Consider the following 19431-nt stretch of genomic DNA (forward strand, 5'->3'; position numbering starts at 1 on the left):
GCCAACATCGTTTGACGAGGAAGCTGACGAGACCGATGCTCCTCCTGGTGACAGTTGTGAGCCGACAGAAGTTGGTGGTCCTGATGGGTACATCTGCAATGATAAATGAGAATGAGAAGGAATAATGGTTTATAAAACGCACCACATAGCAAGTTTCTCTTGCTGGCTCTGCGGCCTGTTGTGCCTGTGAAGAGGAAATCGATGGAATCACAAGTTGGAGCTGTGCAGCTGGTGCTCTTCCTGAACTTTGTCGACGGAAACGAACTGTTTCATCAGCTCCACCGTCAGACGATGCATTGGATACAATCGTAGAATTCCTTGAATCTTCATCGTCTCTATTGTCTTCATTTGTTGCTGAGGATCCAGCTTCGCCTTCGCAAGAGATAGAGAACTTTGGTAATGGAGAACGAGATCCACGTTCAGCAATCGAAGCACGGGATGGAGGTTGGAAGATTGGAAGAGTAGATGCATCGATTGAAGAGTCGGTGGAAGATGCAGCAGTAGCAAAACATGTACCAGAACCAGTACCAGACGATGAAGTTGTGGAGACGTTGTGACGTTGAGCTGAGAACCGTCTTCGGAGATTTACAGCCTGTTAGAAACATTATTAATATCTTGGCTGGAATTTATGTGACTTACTGTGCTGGTGTTATCATCAACAATGTTGAATAAGTCTGGTGGAGCTTGTCCGGTAGAATATGATCGCTCAGGCCGAACTTCACTTCTAGACGACACTGAGACTGAATGAGAACGCTCGATTTCCTTGGCAGCAGCATTGGCAGTTGAGAGCAGCTGAAAAATATTCGCTATTGATTGCACTCGTTTAGTTAAGAGTGATTTTACGTGAGGTAAATGTGCCGGATCAATGGAAACAATTGAATGACGTGGACTGGCTGTAGAAAATGAATGAAACATCATTGAGGAAGCTGGAGATGGGCCACCCATCTCTTCTTCTCCACAACTTTCGGCTTCGTGATTGTATCGATCTGTTCTAGCTGAAAAAGTTCGACTTGAAATTGTTTGTCAATGGAAATTCCCACTATCGAAATAACTGGTATCTTCTTCGTTGTCCAACTGAGGTACAAATTCAGCTTTTTGTCTTAAAAGTGAAGTGAAATCAAGAAGAATGAAAAATGCATGAGCCATCAGCTGGGCTGCTCCATTCACTGTTCCAAGCCTTTCTGCTGGATTCTTTTCAAGAAGTCGCCGACATAGATCTTCAGCTTCAGGCGGGAGTGCTTCTTCTTCCTCTGGATATTCAACATCTTCACTTATCACTTTTGAGAACAATGCTTCTGGAGTTTCACCAAAGAACGGGACGATTCCAACAAGGAATTCATAAAGAATGATACCAAGTGCCCACCAATCTACTGGTTTTCCATACCCACGACGAAGAATTACTTCCGGAGCAATATATCTGAAAAATTAACGTATAAGTTGACAATACAATACTTGAACTCTGGAATCTGAAAAATTACTAACTCTGGAGTTCCACACAATTGCTTGTCTTGGAATTGTTGGGTTTCTGCAACTGCATCATAACCTTCAGCAACGAGAGTTGTTCGATTCATCAATCCAATCTTCGATAGTCCGAAATCGGTCAACTTGATGTGTCCCATAGCAGTAATCAGAAGACTGAAAATAATCAGTTTTGAAAGATAAAACATTACAAAAACATACTTATCAGGTTTCAAATCTCGATGAACAATACCATACGAATGTAAATACTCAATTGCAAGAATAGTCTCTGCTACATATAATCTGACCAATTCCACTGGAAGTGTTCCAGCCGACTTCAGAAGTGCTGCACAATCTCCTCCTTCTACATATTCCATTAACATGCACAAATATTGTCGAGTCTCGAAAGATCCATAAAATGACACTACAAATGGATTGTCTGCCATTGTGAGAATGTCTCTTTCCGCGAAAACTTGATCAACTTGATTTCTGAGCATTAATGTCTGCTTGTTCATCTTCTTTAGAGCAAAACGCTGACGAGTTTCTCGGTGACGAACCAAATAAACAGCTCCATAGGCTCCGTTAGAAACAAGCTGAACAGAAACATACTAGTTAACGCAGTCACTAAGGCAAAAATTACCCGAATAGTATCAAAATCGTCTTCGCATGGAGCACGATTCGTTTCTTGCCACGTTCCTCCTGGCCCTTTCGATATCGACGCAACAGAACTTGAAGCCGCTGGTGCGTCTTCAGAAGTATCTACATGTTCTGTTGAATCAAGAAGAGGATCACGGTCGAGTCCGAGTTTTCCTGAAAAGATTAAACTTTAAAAATTAACAAACTCGGATAATCAGTAAAGTAAGTTCTACTTACCAATAATATACTGGGGTAAATCTGGAACTCTTGCTGTTCCACTTCCTAGTTGTTCACGAACTACACCTTCTGCTTCTTCCAGTAAATGATAAAACTCATCCGGATCGAATTCAAGACATTCCAGAAGGCGTGCAGGTCGGGAAACTATCATAAGAAGCTTCTTCACTAATTTCGATAAATATTCCAATGACTCAGGTGACGTCTTCATTTGAGCCTAAAAAAGGAGAATTTAAAAATGAAACACAAAAATTTACTTACTTCGTTCAAAGTCTCCTCTAGTCGCTGACTCATCTCACAAAAATATGAACAAGTGATCAGATCGTCTTTAGATTTCCCAAGGCAGTCCAATGCAATCTCCACAATTTGATGATGAAGGAATCTTGTTGCACCGTCTCCGATCAGTCGAAGTAAGCTTCGATCTGCATAAGATTCTGCTTCGAGAACCTGCAAAACATGTGTTCATTGAGAAAGTCAAGCAGAAGAAAATAAATTTTGCAAACGCATTATCTTCTTATTCCTTTTTTCTGGTGACGGGTTTTTTTCCAGAATTTCAAACAAAAGAGTCACAAGACGGAGATCAGAGAAGAAAAAGAAATCCTAGAAGTGTTCCACCTGTTGACACACAAAAGTAACAATAACTTCCTTGGAAAATTTTTGAAAAATGAACAAAGCAAACAGATGGTAGCCGTGTGTTGTGCTTCAGCACCTGTCTCTTTTCTTGACATCAAGGCGAATCAAAAACCAAAGATGCGAAAATGGGATCTTATTCAAAATTGACTCGTTGCGATCTAAAGAAGTGCTTCCTACTTTTTGCGGCAAAAAAGCAGTCGTCAATACCTCAAAAGCTAATCAATCACTTGCGTTTTCTTCTTCGGATAGAGAGAAGAGGTCATTTTTCATTGGAAGTATATAGGAAAAATATACTTTTTTGGTAGGAGGCGGAAACGAAGAAACGGCTTGCGTCGTTCGAAAGTGAAACAGGGTGATAAATGCATCAGAAAAAGAGAGAAACAGGAAATTTAGGCTCAGTTGAATGTCGTTTTGGAAGTGGAACAAAAATCCAACCAAAGCGAAGACGAACCAAATTCAATTAGAAAAGCGTTGCTTCTCAAAAATTGAGTTATATATTTTCACTGTGTCAACAACAAACTAATAAACAAAGAAAGACAGAAATTCAGTGGTATTTGTGTCTTTTCTAGTTTCTGAAACAACTTACAGTTGATCGTCTGCTTCTCATAACTCCTTCTTCAACACTATCTTTGGCTTTCAATCCACCACTACTTCCAGATTGTTTTGAGAGGATATCCTCAGTTTCATCTGTATTATCTCGGGCAGATTGCTGTGAAATACCACCACTGAGTGGTCCATTCTCAGCAACAAAAGCATTCAAACGTTCTTCCATTTGCAGTTTAGCACGTGGAAATCGTTCTTTATATACACTCGTTCGATTCACCATTTCGAGATTGTATTCGTTCAGGAACTTCATGGGACTTCTGGAAATGAACTAGTTAAATTCAGAATAAGTTTTCAGCGAACATACGTTAAACTACGACTCCTCGGACGGTTCAAAAACGCATTTTGAGCTGCTACCTGCTGTTGTGAGGCCATATCGTCATATGATTCATTGCTATCAAACCGTGATGAATTTTGTCGAGTCGGTCCCGATACTCTTGTCTGTTCGAGCATTTCACCGATTTGTTCCGATGACGAATATTGACTCTGTAGTGATCGATAACGAAATTTGACAAGAAGAGGTCTTTGGAATAAATTTCTGCTCATTTCTAGAACCGGAATATATAACCGGCAAGAATGTGAAAAATAAAAAAGAGCTTTCTGACCGATTTTCGGTTAGAACGAAAAAATGTAGCATCTTCTGATTCAGTTTTGTAGTTTCTACGGAAAATAAAAACAAAACTCACCGAAACGCCCGAATTGCTCCCAGTGCCAGGTGTACCGTAACCACTTGTTGATGGAAGAGAAGCGAGTGACCAGCGGCGTGTATCCTGTACAGGAGCCATCAAGGAGCTGCCATTACGCGCCGAATAGGTTCTGCAAGCACTATTGAAATTGTGTTGAGTGTTTCTATTGAATACTCGATTTCAATTAATAATTTCTCTTTTCAGTTAATAGTTTTCTGAAAAACTGATACGTATTGGTCGAACAACGAAATTTTTGAAGTTCTGTGAAAAAACAGAAATTAGGCGTGTCCCGTGATGAATATCATATGGGTAACGATAACAAAACTAAGAATGAAGTGAATAACAATGAACCCTCCACTGGCCAAAGCACGTAGAAGTTGAAAAGAGTTAACATTTTTAGACTTTCAATCGAAAGAAAACCGTGAAAACTTTGAACATTGGACCAAACAACTAGCGAAGATTAGAAGAGGAGGAACAATAAAAAAACAACAAAAATCACAAGTTTTCGAACATTCGCACTCTTCAGCAGGGCGGCAGCCTGTTTGTCGATATCGAAGTTTGTTGACATCAAGTCAGTTAACTTCGTGTGAAAGGGGGAGAGGGCGACTTATTTTTGAACATACGCTGTCAATGCGTTGATTCTTAGTAATAGAAGGTGCTTGTTTTCATTCAAATAAACTAATAAGAAGTGATTTAAGAGTTAGTTCTAATCTATATCATTTTTTACGGTCCCTGATGAATATTAGGTCTTCAAAGAGTTTACCTTAATGTAATTGCTCCACTATGTACTGAACTTCCAGAACTACTGGGTGCAGCACCGCCTGCAGCGCCAAAGTTATGAGAAGATGAAGTGGATCTTTGCGGCACACGCATCGGCGATCGACATCGCTGCATAGTGACTGGTGATGTAGATGAATGCAAAGACGGACGATTCGCGGGTGAACGATTGGCAGAAGATGTGGAAAATGAAGAAAGTGCAGTAGTTGATGATTTTGTAGCGGGATGCAATGAAGATGTAGACGTGTTAAAGCTATTTGTAGAACTACTGGAAAGCTGTGGATCAGAATGTCCGAGAGAAGAACGGATGCGGCATAAATTTGTCATTGAGGCACTTGACCATCCAGTCGAAGCTGCTGTCTGGTTCGTTTCTGATTCACCTGAAAACAAAAGTATAACTGTTGGGGAACATGGTATTGTATAAAATACAAAGAATCGCTAGAAAAAAAACATTAAAAATGAACAAGCAAAGCAGAATAATACTCAACAATTCTCAATTTTTCATGTTTTTTGAGGCATGTTCCCGTGATTATAAAAAATTCATAGTTTTCACTGCATTTTTGCTTCAAATTTTTAGAACAATAGAAGTTTGAATAATTGGCTAAACACGTGTTTCTTGATTTTTAATTGATGATTCATATCCAACTGTTTGGACACGAGTTGTATCGTCATTATAACCTTTTTTTGGGTATTTTTGTAATAATGAATCTTAAAATCTCACCGTGAATTGCCATGGTCCTCCTTCGATTCCGTTTCAGAAGCCTCTCAACATTTGTGACACTGTTACTGTCTGATGAATCATTTCCTCCACCTCCTCCCTGTGGCCGATGAAATGATCTTCTAGGAGGTATCATCAGACTACCACTTCCTTTCCAAACGAGTCCTGATGCTGAAGAAGAGGAGGCAAATAGTGCGGCTCCTGCTACTGATGCACCAGTGTCGCTTTCGGAGTCAGAATTCTGAAAGAAAGAATATGTTTGGAAGGTTTTTTCTTTTTTTTTGAGTGAAAGAAAAAAGAAAAAGGGATCTATTATTCAAAAAGGCAAATTTTTCAGTCGTCGTTGAAAGAACGGAACGACGGAAATAACAGGAAATAAATTAAAAACGAGCCAAGGAGAGGACTCAACACGTCAACGAGGAACAAGGTTTTCAACGGATGTTTGGCTTTTAAGAAAATAAGAAGACTTGTTTTCGATCCTTTTTTGCTCATGGGGCGAAACTGACCGACAAGTTTCAAATGACTCTTCCCAAACATTTCAGAGTCAAGAAAAAACGTTGGGGAAAAAGTCGAGATTTGCATCTATCTCTTTCTTACTAACAGGCCAAAGTTCTCCTAATGCAACTGACATTTCTTTTTCGCCTTCTTCGCCATTTTTGCTCTATTTTTTGTCATGACATGCTCATTTGAGTAAGCTGGGAAGAGTTTAAAAATAGCTGGAAAAAAATTGAAGAATCAAGAAAAGTAAAATTGAAAGGAAGGAGTTGTAATCTAATTATTGTTTGACGTACTATTTTTCCTATCAGATAATCTTATTCAATTGAGAATTTTATAATCCATAGAACTCATATGATTTTCACATTCAAAAGAGACAAAAAGATTCCCTCATGAAATGTGAGTGAGAGAGAGCGAGTATGAGTATTGGATTAACTCTTGTTCCTTTTGGACCACACCATCACCATCATTATTTTCCAATTTTTGAGATCGATAATGAAATAATGTGAGGAGAAAAAAAGGGGAGCTCCCGGAGCACACACAAATGCGATGAGGGTGTCTACGCATTTTTAATTAGGACAACGGCGACAACGACGAAGACATTTCCTTGGGGGACCAATCAGTTTGTGTGCATGGAAAGAAGGGAGTGACAAATGTTTTCCGGTTTGGAAGCTTTTTCACGACATGAATAAAGTGATAGCTTAGAGAAAAGAAAAGAAAACACACGCAGTAATAACATGTCAAGTACTCTATTTAGCTGCAATGATAATTCGGAGCGGACAATTTATTTTTTCTGATTGATAACGTTTAATGTACGAGAAACTTCATCAAAATGAGATTACTTTTAAATTCGATGCAAAACTTCAGAACGAGAATGACTCAAAGATCAAATTAATTCGTTTCCGGTAGGAAAACGAATCGTCAAAATAGCAGGAAAAACGCTCAAAAAGAAAAAGAGAGCTTCTCATACCGGAAAGAAATACGGAAGTACTCTTGGGAAATTGTACCACAAGTTAATGCACTGAAAATGCGTAAAGGGAAATGAGATGAAGAAAAATATCTCTGAATGAATCAAACACTTGCCGCAGGGCTTTCAGAAAAGTGTGAAATGTACCTCGGTACTCAAGTTTGAAAGTGACACCGAGTGACAGCTTTGTAAAATTTAAGGTTGTAACTTTTTCGAGGTAAAAAATCCTAAAGCCGAGTTGACGACAGTTAGAATTATACTTGTCGGTCCGAAAAGTTAAGTGTAAAATAATAAATCACCAAAAAATATATTGAAATACACTAAAACGTCAAGAGAACGAAAACCCGAAAAAATGTCTGGCGATGCGTTCCGGGTCATAAAATGTCAGTGAGGGGGACAGATAAGAAAGTGGGTGAAAGAGAGGAGAACTGAGTCAACCAAAGAAGTTAATCAACTATGAATGGCGTCGAAAAAGAGTGCAATCGTATCGCTTCAACGAAATACATCAAAAATTTCTGGAAAACTGACTATGAGCCGCGCGTTTTGGGGTCCAAAAGAAATAAAATTGACAAAAGAAAGAGACGGGAGATAATCGACATTTGAATGACAAATTCGTTGTGTTGTGGGGCCAGGCAGCAAAAATATCGAATTTCTTTTTCCCCCACAGAATCTACATTTTTTTTCACCACTAAAATGATTGAATTCGTTGATTTAATAAAAATAACAAATTGACCAAGATGTTTTTGATCCGTCGTTCACATTTTTGTAGAAATATTCGAGTGTGAATTAGAATTCTTCAAGATTTCACACTTAAAAAGATTGGAGAAGTTAGAATGAAAATATGGGAATTGTGAAGAAAATCAATGTAAATATTTTAGAAAAGTGAACCAATAATTGAATGTGAAATTTCGCCGTTCAGACTGCGATGATTTTTCGAATTTTCTGCTTCAGTTCACAACGGAAACTTTCAATTGTCATTGATTTTTGCATTTCGTTCGAAAAGCTTTTATAAAAACTAAATCAATGAGGTTCTGATAAGAAGCTTTCATACATTCACTCCTGTTATTTGATTGAATATTAAAAATAGTCTAAAGTCAAAAAAATAACAATATGATTAGAACATAACTGATAAAGGGAAGTAGTTTGAAAACAATGAAATTTAATTAATTCTAAAAGCTAGTTTGGTATTAATGCTCCAGGAGCTTGAAAGACTGTTCACTGCGGGAAAATGAGAGAAAACAAACGTAAATGACGCCAGCCGGACGGTTGGCGTACTCTTCGTGCGTTTTTTCTATTTTCCATCGCCTGGACACTTGAGAGAACTCTTTCTCGCCTCTTTTTTTCTCCCAAAATATCATCATTCTTTTTCTCAATGTGTGTGCAAATCCTCAAAAGTGTGTATTATCGATTTTTGACAACTCTAAACACAAGAAAAGAGGCTAACCACTCTTTTTGCGATACTTGAAATCGAGAAGAATTGGTCAAAAGTTGGTCTTTTTACGATAGTCATTTACTCGTGCAAGCTTGCAAGTTTAAGAGCAAAAATGAGAAAAAAAGAGGAATTTTCTTTGAAAAGAAAAGTTTTCAGGATACTGTATGCGGGGAATATTCGAAAGGTGTTTACACTCATATCAGTTACCGTATCCTGTTCCTCAATGCCAACTGCTAAAAAGAAAAATTGAATCGAAATTGATTGAAAACTTACAATAAATTTAGACGAAGTGCTACTACAAAATCATATCAAAAGTGTGTCTACTGTTCCTCTTACAACTAATGGAAGACTGAGAAAAGAAAACATTCCTAGCGAACGAGAGCTAATTATTTATCCATCGTTTCATATCCACGCCCTATTTTTCTTTGATTAATACATTTCTAAAGTGGTAATGAGTCAGTGTCAAACAGTATTTTTTGATTGAGCAATCAAATGAGTCACAAGAAAAAATCACAGGAAGAAATGAAGAGAAAACTTACATGGTGAGTGCGGAATGTCGGTGACATAGACATAGTTGGAGAAATCGAACGAATTGGACGAGAGAGAACTGGTGAGAAGACAATTGGTGGTACATTGATACAGTCGGAAGATGAACGGTTACTCTGAAAATGAAAAATGAATTTTTGATGTAAAGTTAAAATATATTTCAATTTTATGATACATAAACCCCTAGGCCGGAGAGATACGGTATCATATTGGAAAATTAGTTTTTTTTTTCAGTTTGAACTCGTAAAAAACAGTACTCACATTCCTTGAAAACCGCTTTTTCATGTCGATGATAGACAAGGATTTCAAAATATTTTCAGAATTTTCCAGCGAAAAGTGAGAAATAGAGAGAATAGGGGAGCAGGTGTCTGCCTAACGACTAATTAGTTTTTCCGTTTACTTCAAAAAACTGAACAAAAACAAACTTTTCGTGAACATTTATTTCTATTTTGGCAGTTTGTTCGCAACTCCTCACTTGAACTCAAAGTATTCTAGATCTTGATTTTTCAATACACTTACTCTTCTAGGTTTGAATAACTGCATTGTTCTTTCTGATTATTTTTCAAAAATTTCTTCAGTCTCCGGATCGAGTAATTTCAAAAAGTGTACTACGGGCCGACGGCCCTGCGTACATTAAAAGAAAGAACTGTACAACTGATTCCTTCTTTTTCGGGACACAAGAAAAGAAAGAACGAAAAGAAGATACGGGCGGTAGTTTTTCTTTTTCCCCTAATATATTACACTCTTCCCCTTTTTAGTATTCCTCCTTTTTCCTCCTTACAAAGAGATATCTTTCTCTTTTATTCACTACTAATTAACTTAATTTGACACTAATACGCGTCTGATATGGGAGGTGAACAAAATTAAAATGTTTCCGTTTTAATTTTAGTTTTTAAAAACAATTGAAGTCTTTCGTAGGTTACGGTAGAAAGAGAAGAAAGGTTTCAAGTCTAGACTTGATATTTGATATTTTATTTTAACTATTTAAATATACAGAAAATGTCACTGGAGGTCAGGTACAGTCCCTCACGAGACTAAACCTGAGAAAGGAAACCGGGAATAAGGAATTATAAAATAGGTGTTGGGCAAGGGGGAGGGAGAATAAAGAAAGAAAAAAAAAATCAGAATCGTGCAATATTATTTACAAGAAGAGAGTTGAATTCCGATGGGCAAAGGAAATGGGGAACATTAATAGTTAAGGCATTCCAAATAGGTATTACAGTTGAGAAAAAATTAGAGCAATTAGGATTTATACAGATAAGAGACATTGGGCGACGGGAGGAGGAACTTAACCTGACATGGGTCTCAAGACTAGGAAAATATGAGGCGCCGATTATAAGATTGTATAAGAGAAGTAGTTGCGCTTTGAGCCTACGGTGGCGCATAGAAAAGAGGTCAAGTTGGGAGAGGCGATCCGAGTAGGAACAATAAGGTGTGTTACAGCAATAAGGTGTGTTACAGCAATAAGGTGTGTTACAGCAATAAGGTGTGTTACAGCAATAAGGTGTGTTACAGCAATAAGGTGTGTTACAGCAATAAGGTGTGTTACAGCAATAAGGTGTGTTACAGCAATAAGGTGTGTTACAGCAATAAGGTGTGTTACAGCAATAAGGTGTGTTACAGCAATAAGGTGTGTTACAGCAATAAGGTGTGTTACAGCAATAAGGTGTGTTACAGCAATAAGGTGTGTTACAGAATAAGGTGTGTTACAGCAATAAGGTGTGTTACAGACTTTGATGCAATTGAATTAGAGTAATTGCATTTATCGAATACGTTCATTGAATATCAAATGGAATATGTGTCATCGTTTCGGAAACTTTTTTTCAGTTTCACTTTTTTAAGTACAAAAAGAAGAATAGAAGTAAGAACCTAGCATGTCGTATTCTTCAAATTGTTCCAAATTATTTGAATTTCTTTCACATTTCCGGATGAACACTCATACTAAAACATGAAAAACCACTCACCAATGCACTTTTTGACCTTCTTGGACTTGGTTCATTCGGCGGTGTCTCATTATCATCACTTGAATATTTCATAGTACTCCACATTGGAGACAACAAATTCTGATAACTTGAAGACATTGGAATAGTTATTGAACTATTCGTATCTGACATTGTTGATGCAAAACTTGTTCTTCGGTCAGGAGGAGGAGACGTGAGGAATCGAGAAGCAAACGAATTTCCGAAAAGAAATGCTCCACCTCCTCGAAATTCAGGAGAGTTTTCATCACTTTGACCACCGGGTACTTGAAGATAATGCATTCGTGGCTCCCCATATTCACGGATATCACCCAATGGACTTGGAGAAAGGAATGGAGGACTTGGTGGATCGAGAGATATTCTGATATGTGATAGTTGCTCTGATAATCTTTTGAGTCGAGGCGATCTTTGAGGTGATAATGAAGTACGATAAGTATATGAAGATGTCGGTTGCATACTGAAACGACGATGTGGGTGTAGAGTTGATTTCTGTCTGAAAATGATATAGGTGGTTAGAGTGTTGAGTTGAAAGACAGATGGGAATGAAAGAAATAGGTTTTTAAATGAAAGATTTGATGGTTTAGTATTTCTATATGAATCTAGGATACGGTAATCTAAATCTAAATTTCGGAGATAAAGTATGCTTAAGAAATGTAATGTCAAATGGAGACTCTTCCCTTCAGTGTACGAAAAAACTAAAAATATGAAAGTGTTCTGATGATGACGGATTCACCAGCAACCAATGAACCTCCACGATAGAAAAATGCAATAAAGAAGCTCTAAAACGTTAAGATTCCTAGACTCTGAGCTCTTACTATGTTGGCCTTACGCTTGAAATGAGCCCTGAGTCGAGTCTTTGAGAGAGAAAGAGCACAAGGCTTTATTGCTTTTTTTGAGCTCACATGTGTCCCCTTTCTCTTGCATCCATCTACAACATATTTCCATTTCGAATCGACCTCAGCCCTTTTTTTTCGTCAAATCGAAACTCAATTTCCTGCTTTTCTTGTTCAATGTTTTCATTTTTATACGAGAAAAACATTTCAATCGAATACGAGAAAGTCTAGTCATCGCTTCTACTTCTTCTATTGGATTCAGAATCTCTATGACTTCATTTCGGTTCTAGATTGCAACACCGTATTTGATTGAATGTTGACCTATCTATTCTACTGGGTGTTCCTCTTCTCGTTCTCTTATTTTCTCTTTCTTTTCTTCAATTTGATATGGCAGAGACTAATACGGAGTGAAGTATGGAAACGTCATCACAAAATACTTTTGATCTTTTCTTTTCGATAGGAAAGGGTCAGTAAATGTAAGAAAATAACTTGAGAATTCAGATGGAATGAGCAGAAAAACGAGCAGATAAGTGGGAAGCTTTTTTGATTAAAAAGAAGAAAAGCACCTGTCAAAATGGGGAAAAATGATATGAGCAGAAAATTATTTGAGCGGAAAACTCGTTCATCTATGAGTTCAAAACTTATTAATTTTCTGATATTGGAAAACGAATATGAATCGGAAATGAGATGATTCCATACTTTCAAACAATTTTACAGCTATTTTTAGTGTCGTTTTCAATTGGAAAAATGCAAAAGATGAATAAGATGTCTCGAGGAGTTCAGGGGTTCAACCGAAAAATATCTACGTAGAAGATTCGTTTCAGAGAAAAACATCTTATAGACGGTCGTTCGATGTCTCACCAATAAACGATTTCAAAATTACTTTCTCGCTGAAATCTAATCTTCTAAAAGTGTTATCTTTTCCAGAAAAGATGAATCACAGATGACTTTTTGAGATCTATGAAGCCATGAATATCATAGAGAAATCAGCTTTATGACGTGAATCAAGTGCAACAGATTATCTCGTTTTCTTTCTTTTCAAATGTTGGAAGAGGACAATATGATTAGAGAAAAGGTCTCGAGTTGAAAGAACTTTTATGGAATAAAAAACATTTTCATCTGTCCAAAATTTCCCATTTCGAAGTAGCAATTTACTTGTCATTTTGAAGTAGAAATCTGACATTTGTTCGGAGAAAAAATAAATAACAAAAGTGATCAACAAATTTTGTTCAAGGATTTAATGAATGAGGAACCTTTTTCAAAAGTTTAAGAAACTGAAAAAGCCATTCGAAGAGATAAAAAGCCCAACCGACCGATCGATGCTGAAAGTGAACGATAACTGAAAGTGACTGGAAGGGAATGAGCACATCTGCATGGATAAACTGCGGGATTAGATGGCATCCGTCAACGGATTCATCGCCGAGGATTAACTGTTCAGTATATTTTTTTTCTTTTTCTCTCTAACTTCGACATGCTCTATGACTTTTGAGGATTGACGTAGAAGATCTTGTTACTATGCAACCGAAGTTTGTTATCTCGTAAACTACCGAAATTTTTTATTTTGAATGTGGAGTCTGTCATGTACCTCATAATAAACATTTTAATTTCTTTATCTTATTGAGTTTAATGGATATCAAAAAAGCAGCTTGAGCTTAAAAATCCAGATGCTGGATGTGCATTTCATATAAATTTCGAGCAATTAAACAATAAATTGCAACTTTTTTCTGAGATTCTGATCTCAAAAAAAAGAAGAAATAGAGCTGGAAAAAAGAGAAAAAAGATGGAAGAAAGTATTCTCTATTATTTCCGTTCACATCGAAAGTCAACCAGCAATCGTCAATTCAATGCACGCAAAACATAAAACAAGACAGCGGAAACATATGGAGAAAAAAAAAGATTTTTGGGTTTTTTCGCAGTGAGATAGAGTGTTTGAATCTAGTTTTACGACGATAAGTTGGATACATAAAACCTACTTTTTTGATTCATGTTTCGTCTTTTTCTTCTCCATAATCACTCCAAAGTTGAGCATTTGATGTTGAATTGAAACTGAAATGAGAATTTGAAATGAATAGAAACATACGACTGAAATGAAGCATGTCAATGATATAGCGACAGAAAAGATTTGTGATGTGAATAAAATTATAAATAAAATGAAAATATTTCTGATCCCTTTTCCTGCCCAAACACTCACCTGCTAATCCTCTTTTTCAGCTCATCACAAGGTTTTCCGTCCGGTGAAAAGGATATTTTCTTTCCGATTTTCGATGTAGAGGGATTACTTTTTATTCAAGTTCTATTGGAGAACTTTATCAAGAAAACATCAGAGATTCGTTCGGAATACGCATATCTGTTCACTTGGTTTCCATTTTTGAAGATGGAGATGAGTAATTGGAATGTTATTTATCACAGGAGGATTAATCTGCTTCAAGAATCTTATTCATGTCTTTCCGAACAGTTTCTCATTTCTGAGTCCTAAAAATTTTCATTTCCAATTGTTCAATGTTCCGAATCGTTTGCACCGCGCGTGTCCTCAACATATGATTCCCAGTGCAAAAGAGCATCGTCATCAAAATGTTCTACTCCGTGTCTTTTTTCGGAATACTTGCAAACTACGTGCTCGCGGAACACCAATTGTTGCACGCTTATTTTAGTCGTCATTCTTGTTCTCACATCGGAAATTGTTTCTTTTTTTCTTCGGATCATTCTCCAAAATGAATGAGATGACAATGAATATATTACTATTTCTCTCGGTTTCCGTGCTCAGTTATGTGGTCAGTTTTAAAGTTATTAGAGAATATCAGCTACTGATAACAGAAAAATTTAAAGCGATTTTTCAGAGTAGTGAAACAAAGATGATGGTGGTCTGGGGTGAACCAGATTCTGTGGAATCTACTATAAAGAATTCGAGTATTTCTTGGGATTCATGCATTGAACTTTGTCTATTATCACAAGAGTGTATTGTTAGTTTCTTACGAAGTGAAATTTTAAATCAGTTTATTTTTTTCCAGATGGCATGGCAGTCCACTGGAACATGTTATATCTATAATTATTATGCAATTACTTCAGTCTCTCAAACAACTTCAGAATATGGATCAGTTGTTGCATGGAAAGTGAATTCTCCAGATCATCAATGCCCAGTTGGAATGAATCCTCCGACATTTGACAATCAGAATGCAACAGTATGCTAGTTTTAGGGAAAAACCAAATCAAAAATTTTAGGGATCAATATTCGTGGATTATGATCCAAGTGATTGGCCAATGTACATTGACTATAACATTTATCTCGATGGAAATAAATGGAAAATGTCTTATAGTGGTTTGTGATAATGGTTTTATTTTATAACCCCTTTGGAGTTTTTCTTTCAGTGAATCGCAGTTGTAGCGGTGAATTCCAAGACATAATTACCCATCAAGACGGCTCGGCAATGTGTGTCACTGTTAGTAAAACAAATTGATTTTCCTATAAAAATACTATTTATCCAGAATTGGTACTCCTCAGATGATGGTGACTTCAGTTTCGATAGAGGCATTGAACTGTGTCGAGAGAATACAGCAATGCTCGCCACTCTTATCTATCCAGAAGATTTTGCATGGTTTCAAAGTGAGTTTCGAGTTTTGAAACAGTGTAAAACTGATCATTCTGCAGATGATGTGCTAACAAATTTGAGATCAAAACTTTTTGAACCGGATAGTTATGCAAGATTTGATGGAAAAAGGAAAGTTAGCTGCCAAGCCACACCAAGTGCACCAGAATGCATTGGTGTAGAGGTATTCCAGAGAAATTGCCTCGCTTCGTCAATTGTGGAAATGTTTAGGGATTTGATTTCATCAATACTCCAGTTCCTACATTCGAACATTACAACTGGGTCACCAACTCTTCAGCTCAACATACTCCAGATGATAATTGTCTTGTGGTCGTTTTTGAAGAGGATGAGCCACCAAAAGTTGATGTCAGAGGGTTTGTTGCAACTCTTTCTTGAAGCGAGCCACTCTGGAAGAGTTGGATTTTCAGATGTTCCGATACTACAACTCCATTGAAGTCCCGGTTAGTCTTCTGTTCAAATGTTGCATGGACGTTAGACGCCGTGGATTATGACTGATTGCAGGAACAAATTAGATTCATTGTATATAAATAAAATGTATCAGATTATTCTTTCTGAAGACAAAACGTTTACACATTTCCCTCTCGAATCCAAATTTTTTTTTCAATTTTGTCTACCTGAGTAGACAAAATAAATCCCTTTAACAAAGAGTCAGAATATTTATTCTTCAATATTTATTTGCAAGATGCACGTCAGTATGAAACAATTTGATGTTATTAATGATGCGTTCAATTGCAAAAATGCTCTTTTGAATCATTCAATCTTTTTCTTTTCTTTTGAGTCTTTTTATTCAGAATGTCACTCATTCCGGTACTCGTTCTATACTTTGTCACATCCGTGGTAAGAGAAATTAATCAGTTTCATCATTCCGCATTGAATTATTTCCAGACTTCAAACAATTCAATGATCGTTGTTTGGGGTAAACCAACCAAATTTTTCAACCCAACTCCTTACCTGAATTCAACTTTGAACTGGCAGCAGTGTATACGAGAATGCTATAACTTTGAAAGATGCGTTGTTAGTTTTCTGTCTGTATTTACAATGTCTACTGCAAATCTTTCCAGTTGTCATTTCAAAATTCAAGTGGATGTAATTTATACGTATATAATGCATTACCAGCAATACAAAAATTGAATTCTTCACAAGGACTTCAGGTTGCGTTCAAAATTCAAAACTCTAATGACGAGTGTCCAGTTGGAACGAATGCACCTACTTTCAATAACAAAAACGCTTCGGTAAACTTTTCTGGCTCAGCTGATTGAAATGAAAACAATTTCCAGGGATATTTATATGTAGCTGATTCCAGCGTTTATTTTCCGACAAAAGTGTTTTACAATATCAGTTTATCTGGTTCTAGTTGGAGGCTATCTTATTCCAGCGAGTTTGATATTCTGAAAAAAAAAGTTAAATGATATAATTTGCAGTTCTTCCTCTCTGTAGTCTGGATTTCAGTTTTTATATGAACTATCGTGATGGAAGACAATCTTGTGTTGCTGTATGTCTACCTTTATTTCACTTTTCTTTCACTTAGTTTTCTTATAGTTACTCTGGACGAATACGACAACTGGTGGATTCCAAAATAAGAGTTCTTCCACGTGTAAATCATTTGGTGGCACTCTTCCGACTCTGAACGATCCAACGGATATAGGTGCCTTTACATGTGAGAAACCATTCTTTACTTTTAAGAAAGACTGCATGATTCTTCAGGGATAACAGAACTGCAGAAAGGGTATTTCAAATCATCTCAATTCTTTGTTAGAATTGATGGAGTAAGGAAACCAGCGTGTCAATCTAATCCAACAACTCCAACTTGTATGACTCCAGCTGTAAATATTCATTATAGACTCGTTAATGTTTGAACAACTTCAGGGATTCACTTTCACTGATCCTCATTTTGATGGAAATTTTGATAATTACAATTGGACAACAAATGCCGGTGCAAAAGTTGCAGATGATGACAATTGTCTGGTTCTAGTTTACCCAAATACAACTACGTATATGAAGGCAGACGTCAAAAGGCATTGATATACTTTGACTGATTTTGAAGTCAATATTATATTTCAGTTGTACTACATCAGGAGCAAGACAAGCACTTGGGATGTTGTGTGTCAGAGATGCATTCCTTCCATAACTGAAGGAAATCACCTTTTCATTTTTTTTTGAAGATTCTTGTGATTTAAAACACTCAGTTTTATTACCTTGCTGATAAATTATATGTTTTAAATTATCTCATAACGTTGGAACATTATTAGAAAAAAATATCGTAACAGCGGCCGACTTTTCACCAGTATTTTGCATAATTGAACGAAATCTGGACTTGATGTTTATTCGAAACTCCTCCAAACTTCCATCAGATTTCTTGACGTGTTCACTCGTGCGTTTTCTTCGTTTTTTTTATTTAGATTCAGAGTACTTTTTTACGGAAAGAAAAGGATGATTCTGATCAAATTTATACTCTTTCTGATGTATAGTTTTGTGGTAAATACTCTTTTTTTTTTAAATAATACCGATAAGCTATTTCCAGACAAGTGAGCTCACCATGATGTTAGTTTATGGCGTTCCGAGTTCTCTGAAAAATGCAGATTTGGATTCAAGTCTTAATTGGACCGAGTGTATCCAATCATGCTACAATTCCCAGCCTTGTGTTGTACGTTGAAATAAAATAGGTTTCGATTCATTTTCTCAGTTCCAGATAGCATGGCAAGTATCTGGATCGTGTGCCACTTATGAATATAGTGTTATGGGTTCAGTTACAAAAACTGATTCATCAAATGGATCGATAGTTGCATTTAAAGTTGAAACAACAGATGGCGAATGCCCAATCGGAAGCAATCCACCGACGTTCAACAATCAAAATGCAACGGTATATTTTTTGTAGTTCAAAGATTTGAAGTTTGGTTTCAGGGGTCACTTTATATTGACTACGATGCTAATTTCTTCCCGAAGTGGGTCTATTATACCATCTATCTCAGTGGAAACACATGGAAAACCTTCTACACAGGCTCGAAATTGCTGTTTTAAGTTTTACTCAAACTTTATTTCCAGAAAACAATAGCTGCACGCCATCTGATAATTTTATAGAAATTGTGGAACGATCGGATGGAAGCTCAATTTGTGTTACTGTGAGGGCAAAGTTTATTCTAAAAATTAATTGATTTCTTCAGGGATATTACGATGATAAGAACACTTCGGGAGGCTATAGTTATGACAATTCAGTAGAGTACTGTAATGATTTGTCGACTCGTCCAACTGGTGTTTGGTATCCAGAAGATGCAGCTTATTTTCCAAGTGATTTTCAGAAATGGTTAGTGATAGAAGTTTGGACTATTTCAGAGTTAGCACAGATGATGCTGTCGTATTTGGCTTTTAATAACACGTACATTCGAATAGATGGAATTCGAACAACTGCATGCCAATCAACTCCTTCCACTGCAGAATGTATGTCTGTCAAGGTGAATTAATAAATGTGTTTAAACTCTACAAGAAAAATTAACATTTAGGGATTTAATTTTACCGGTCCTCCAGTTGAGAATTTCGATTATTACGACTGGGTCACTGATTCTTCCGCTCAAGAAACACTGGATGACAACTGCATTGTTATGGTTGTAAATGGTTCGAACCCTCTCAAAATGGACGTTCGAAGGTAGACACTGAGAGTTATTCTCTGTACACTAAAATAATTTCAGTTGCTTCTCCACTGGTTCTCCATTTCCCCCAAAATTAATTTTCTGTTCGTGTCCTGCATGGACATTTTAATATTATCTCATTTTTTGGGTTTCTCTTAGTTTAGAGAACCTAAATATAACTTAGAGGACCAAATGGAACTCAGAAG

At 36.8% G+C, this 19431-nt stretch overlaps 3 protein-coding genes across 3 annotated transcripts; all 3 read left to right on the forward strand.

Annotated features, from left to right (window-relative positions):
* Positions 1-14849: 14849 nt before the first annotated feature.
* Positions 14850-16097, forward strand: GCK72_014171 (uncharacterized protein; the record flags this gene model as incomplete). Its single annotated transcript, XM_053730165.1, has 8 exons — positions 14850-14957; positions 15006-15107; positions 15217-15313; positions 15364-15434; positions 15481-15598; positions 15644-15765; positions 15813-15955; positions 16010-16097. The coding sequence occupies 8 exons, from the start codon at positions 14850-14852 to the stop codon at positions 16095-16097; spliced, it is 849 nt and encodes a 282-aa protein (XP_053584937.1).
* Positions 16098-16394: 297 nt separating this feature from the next.
* On the forward strand, positions 16395-17624 carry GCK72_014172 (uncharacterized protein; the record flags this gene model as incomplete). Its single annotated transcript, XM_053730166.1, has 6 exons — positions 16395-16439; positions 16488-16616; positions 16664-16834; positions 17142-17259; positions 17307-17425; positions 17469-17624. The coding sequence occupies 6 exons, from the start codon at positions 16395-16397 to the stop codon at positions 17622-17624; spliced, it is 738 nt and encodes a 245-aa protein (XP_053584938.1).
* Positions 17625-18062: 438 nt separating this feature from the next.
* GCK72_014173 (uncharacterized protein) lies at positions 18063-19246 on the forward strand (the record flags this gene model as incomplete). Its single annotated transcript, XM_053730167.1, has 6 exons — positions 18063-18077; positions 18124-18246; positions 18292-18462; positions 18764-18887; positions 18933-19051; positions 19100-19246. 6 exons carry the CDS (start codon positions 18063-18065, stop codon positions 19244-19246), a joined length of 699 nt encoding a protein of 232 aa, XP_053584939.1.
* Positions 19247-19431: the final 185 nt, after the last annotated feature.

Source organism: Caenorhabditis remanei, chromosome IV, assembly GCF_010183535.1.
Source record: "Caenorhabditis remanei strain PX506 chromosome IV, whole genome shotgun sequence".
Classification (NCBI taxonomy): domain Eukaryota; kingdom Metazoa; phylum Nematoda; class Chromadorea; order Rhabditida; family Rhabditidae; genus Caenorhabditis; species Caenorhabditis remanei.